This window comes from Malus domestica, chromosome 01 (genome assembly GCF_042453785.1).
Source record: "Malus domestica chromosome 01, GDT2T_hap1".
Classification (NCBI taxonomy): Eukaryota; Viridiplantae; Streptophyta; class Magnoliopsida; order Rosales; family Rosaceae; genus Malus; species Malus domestica.
In genome coordinates, this window is record NC_091661.1 from 10,270,861 (window position 1) to 10,276,772 (window position 5,912).

Sequence of the window (5,912 nt, forward strand, 5' to 3'; positions counted from 1 at the left end):
AAATCCGAGTGCATTCAATTAGGATTTTAAATAAGTTTATAACAATTCAGGTGTATTTAATAATAAATTTATTTTAAAGAATTTTAAAAAGATAAGGAATTTGAGGGGGAAATATGTCGTACTGCATTTTAAGAATTCACAAATCTCACATTTTTCCATAGGATTTCGAAATTTTTTTCACAAATCAATTAAACTCTATCAAAATTTATGATTTTATAAAAATTCATTAAATCAAAATTCCAATTAAATGCATCCCTACATGTTGCCATCCTGAGACTAAACTTTAGCCTGACTTTTTTATTAGAGACTGATTTTGTCAATTTTAAAACTAAGTGTGGCTAGCCTTAGTGGAACCTTAGGAGAGAGAAACCCGTTGGCTTTGAGGGTTATATAAACACAGAGCAGCTCACCCAACGAAATACAAGTGAGCCAATCACAGAGAGAGAGAGAGAGCTGAAAGCAGGTAATTTAGAACAGAGATCCAGGATTCTCTCTTTGTTTTTCGCTTATAAAGTTTTAAGATTTTTTCTTGTGTTTTTTCTTGAAAAATAATTAGGAGGGTTTTTTTTTTACCCTTACAGGCTGTTTCTTTGTTAAAGAAAAGCACCTTAACCTCTTTTTTTATTTTTTTATCTGGTTTTTTTATTCTTGTTGATCTGTAGAATTAATCTGCCTGTTCTTTGATTTTGGTAAGAAACAGGTAGGTTTTTCAGAATATTTTCTATTTTTTTAAAATGGCAACTGCTATAGATCTTTACAGCAGCAGCACAATGACACCAGATTTATATGATCTCTTGAGGGAAGATCAGCTCATGAAAGCGCTTATGCCTTTTATGAAAAGTGCTTCTTCAACATCTCCTTCCACTTCTTACACTTACCCTCCTCAGAACAACCAAAACTTCAACTTGTACCCTGACTTCTGCTCAGCACCTATGATTTCACAAGCAGGTGTTATAGGGCTTAACCAACTTACCCCATCTCGAATTCTTGAAATCCAATCCCAAATGGTCCTCCAACAACACCAACAAAAGCAACAGATTGCTGCTTTTGCTTCTTCAGCTGCTTACCTTAAGCTGCTTAGTACAAAAGCAATCCCAATGAAGAAAGCTGGCACTCCCTCCAAACCGACAAAGCTCTACAGGGGAGTGAGGCAGAGGCACTGGGGCAAATGGGTTGCTGAGATTAGACTCCCCAGGAACCGAACACGTCTTTGGCTTGGTACATTTGACACCGCTGAAGAAGCTGCTTTGGCTTATGATAAAGCCGCTTTTAAGCTCCGGGGAGACTTTGCTTGCCTCAATTTCCCCCATCTTAAGCACCAAGGGGCTCATGACTCCGGCGCCTTTGGCCATTACAAGTCCCTTCATTCCTCCGTCGATGCGAAGCTCCAGGAGATTTGCCAGAGCTTGGCTGCTAATTCGACGAAACAGGGGAATACAGGGGAGCCCTGTTCTGTGCCAGAGACAAAGCCAATGGTATCAGCTCCTTTAGAGACTAGGATGGATGATTCTTTCAAAACTGAATTAAAAAGTGAATGGGAGGCCTTTTCGTCGTCGTCATCTTCGCCTTCTCGGTCTGATCGGTCTGATGAGTCATCTACGCCGGAATCCGACATTACCTTCTTGGATTTCTCGGATTCTCAGTGGGATGAGGCTGAGAATTTTGGATTGGAGAAGTACCCTTCGGTGGAGATTGATTGGTCTGCTATCTAAAGGTGTTGGGATGTTATAATCTTTGTGTTTAGTTTGTGCCTAGTTTAGGTTTTAGGGTTTAAGGTTGCAGCAGCTTCTACAATGATTTTTTACATTTGCAGAGGATGTGCTCCCTTCTAGGAATGTTTATAGGATTATGAGTCTGTAATATGTAATGATTTCTCCAATTGTTCTGCTGGTAATATTTTTTCCATGCAATGCAAGATCGTGGAGATTTCTGGTAGTGTGTAATTAAACAAGTTTCTTTGAATACATATTTAGTTTCTACTTTTTCTATATTTTGTGTAACATGGTGATCATGTGATGCTGTTGATTTTTTTTTTCTTTTCTTTTTTCGGGGGTTAGGAAGACTTATAAAGGTATTTTAGCATTTATGGCTCCCATCGTGCGATTCACTAGCGACCAGAACTGATCACGTGATGCTGCTTGATTCCATCTATAATTTTGCACTGCCGAAACATTGCTTTCTTCCTCTTGTTAATGGGTGCGGCTTCGATACCTGTTACAATATGTTTCTTTAAGTTTCACCTATTTATTTCATGTTGGTATTTACATTTTCTGCATGTTAACAAGACAATCAAATGTACAATAATTTTTTTTTTCAAGTAAAAAAGAAAGAAAAAGAATGGAACAAAGAAAAGGAGAAAAGAGAAAAAATTCCTGATTATATTGAGCTAAAATTTTGGAAATTAAAAGTTGAAAATTTCACGGTGGTCATGCTAGAGAGATTTTTTAGTGTATCCGCTTGAGCATCATTTCTTGTTTTTATACAAAAGGGTTTAGGGTTTTTTTTTAGACCTTGTTTGTAATAAGCCACTATTTTTTAGGTATGTTGAATGAAGAATGAAAAAATTATGGCCAACTTAAAAGTAGGAAATAAATTACCCAAGAAGAAAATGTTCATTCATTTAGACCAAACAAGGCACTCATTGTAGTCATTGATTTTATAATTTTGTAACTCAAAAGTATTTATGAATTTTGTTTGGAAAAATGACACCATGCAAAACAATTAATTAGAAAAAAGTGTTGTTATTAGCATTCTAAAAAATTCATTGTGCACTTTTTAAAAGAAAAACCATTTATTAACAACGCATAGTAAGTTTTTTAGAGTATCAATAATAACAGCCATTATAAATATGAATTTGGATGATAATTCAATTGAGATGGCTGTGGCAGCATTTTCTTGAGCGAATTTAGAATATAAATGGAGCATCTTGGATCACCCCCAACCTCCTCCAGCTTCTTTAAAAAGGGAACCTATAATCTTCGTATTTGTAGTAGCCTTGAATGAGATCAACAACAGGGTCGGCCTGAGTATTGAGAGGCCCTATGCAAAATTTAGATAGAGACCCTTCATTTTTTTTAATGTTATATTTCTTTATTATTATTTTTTTCAATTTTTTCATTTATAAAACTAAAATATTACAAGTTATTGCAACAAAAATAGGTTGTTTGATCAGCCAGGTGTTTTTCCTTACCTTCAAAGGTCCTGAGTTCAATACACATTGGATATCTTTTTGTTATCTTCTGTTTACAAATTTGCAAAAGTTTAAAATATAACAAAACAATCTCATTAGGATTCAAACCCAGCACATGAGCTAGAAGAAAGAAGAGCTAACCGTTTGGGCTAGAACCACAAATAAGATTATCTTTTGCATCTAATCGATTTTATATGCATCTGTATACATGTAATGAAAATTTAAGAACTCTTCTAAATTAAGGGCCCTGTACGGTAGCACTTGTTGCACATCCTCAAGGCCACTCTGATCGACAGGTGGGAATGGCAACCATGGGTTGCTGCTGCTCGCCCAACTTTTCCGCCTCACATTATCTTATCCCTTCGCGCCTGAGTTAAGAATTTCAGGCCACCACCTCGCAAGAACTAAAGATTAGAGAGAGAAATATGTACACATTACATTAGTTTAATATTCTCCTCTCTCTCTCTCTCTCTCTCTCTCTCTCTCTCTCTCTCTCTCTCTCTCTCTCTCTCTCTCTCTCTCTCTCTCTCTCTCTCTCAGCATGCAAATGCAAAGACAAGTTCACACTCGGTAAACACATCAAATAGGGAGGAAAAAGCCTTTCGAAAAGTTCCTAGTCTCTGATAAGATCAACTTTTTTGATGCGTATATCATTATAAAATCTGGTGCCAATAGTATAATAATTTGTCTCTTATGAACAAAAGGTTATACACATATTTTTACAATTAGCACAAAACGTCAAAAAAAAAAAAAAAAACAAACAAACAAAAAACAAATATACATTTGTCATGTAAGTCATCGTTTGGGCCATGAGAAATCCTTACTTTCTTCACCAATTTGTCTTGTGAATATGACCACATATTTACCTTACATATTATTCTAAGTATCCAAAATTAAGCCAAAAAGGTATATAGGGAATGAAACTTGCTCTTAAAGAAAAAAATAGGATATTATAGGGATTCCTTCGAGGGTGGAAATGTTGATGGTCCATGTTGGTTATTCCACTTTACAGGTTCTAATGATGTGGTGCTTAGGGATGGGCAACGATTATGGCAGACGGGTAACCGTGGTTATTTATCTATAGCCGTTTATTCTCATACACGTATAACTGTTTACCCGTTGGGTAATTGTCTAAATGGTTAAACTCATACCCATAACTGTTTATAAACGGTTAACCATACCCATAACTGTGTACCCATTTAACCGTAACCGTTTAGTACCCGTTTACCCATTTATCATTTTTAAACCCGTTTATCCTTTCTTTTTTACCGTTTACTCATTTTTCACCCGTCTACATGTTTTTTAACAACTTGAAAATTAAAAAAGAAAAATTTGTCATAATTTTATTTTGCTAACAATTAAACACCATTATAGGTACATTCATCATACATTTCCGCATTTTAATTTTTTAAGTCCGTATACCATTCCAATAATTGAAATAATAGTTTACAGACGATATTTTTAACTGTTAGCAATGAAGGTAATATAAAATTTGCTAAGTATTCTTGGGTTATTTGACTCGGAATGTAAAATATTAACATAATATATATAATGGACCATGAAATTTAAAGTGGTTAAGGAAAACTATATTATATTAGCTATAGAAATCATGCACTATAGTCAATAGTATCGATCTAAGTTTTGTTCGATAGGGAATATGGTTTGTGTTAATTTTACATATATAAAATAAATGGATAAATGGTTACCCGTTTATAACCACGGTTAATACCCATAACCGCCCATTTAAATTTCGTGGGTAAACGGTTATACCCATAACCGTTTATTTATCTAAACGGTTACCCATAACTATAACCGTGAAATTTAAATAGGCGGGTAACCGCGGTTACCCATAACCGATGGGTATTTGCCCATCCCTAGTGGTGCCTTCCTTCAACTGTAATGTATGCTATATTCTAATTGTCCTTAATCTAGATATGTATTATGTAGAGATACCTTTTGAAGTTTCTAAGGTCTATGTTTGAAGAGAGGTGATTTGCCTTACTACTTCGTACTATTGAATACTGAATACTACCACCACTAGGACTAGGAGCAATCTTTTTGTATATTATATCTGTATATTATAGGTGTAGTTTTCAGTCTCAGTCTCTATTCTTCGCCCCTTCTTTAAGTTAAGTTGAATGCTCTGCTGCACCTTCCTAAGTAACAGGTCTCTCGGGACTTCCTTCTTATACGTGCGAAACATATCCTGTCTCAAATGGATCTCTCTCTTAACCTAACACCGTTGGCTTTATTTTTGTTTGACTCACATAAAGAAAGAGTATGTTATCTGGTTCTGTAGTAGAGATGGATGAAATTGCTAAACAACCATCAACTATAACCCTAGAAGAACCAGATTTCGTAAACAACACAAAGGAAGAATGGAAGGAATATCTTCCTCACGCTCTGTTAATCGGGAGAGGTAATAAAGGATTGCCGGTTACCGATTACCAGTTTTGGGCTTATTATACATAAGCTAGCAACAAATGTTGAAGTGATTTATTTAAATATGTTGCTACTTAAAACTACAGCCTAGTGGTATCCCTCTTCACTTGTAAGTGAGAAGTTTTGGGTTCGATTATCACTAAATACAAATTCGAACGACATTATTGCTAGCCCATTGTGAGGTTAAACCCACTCATTCTCCCTTAGTATAGATAATATTGTTTATCCATAAAATAAATAAATAAATTGTGCTAGCAATACCTTTCACTTAGATCAACAT

At 35.2% G+C, this 5,912-nt stretch overlaps 1 protein-coding gene across 1 annotated transcript; it reads left to right on the forward strand.

Annotated features, from left to right (window-relative positions):
• The first annotated feature begins 298 nt into the window (after positions 1-298).
• LOC114826052 (ethylene-responsive transcription factor ERF060) lies at positions 299-1,988 on the forward strand. Its single transcript, XM_070822888.1, has one exon. The coding sequence runs from the start codon at positions 735-737 to the stop codon at positions 1,710-1,712; it is 978 nt and encodes a 325-aa protein (XP_070678989.1). The 5' UTR covers positions 299-734; the 3' UTR covers positions 1,713-1,988.
• The last annotated feature ends 3,924 nt before the right edge of the window (positions 1,989-5,912 follow it).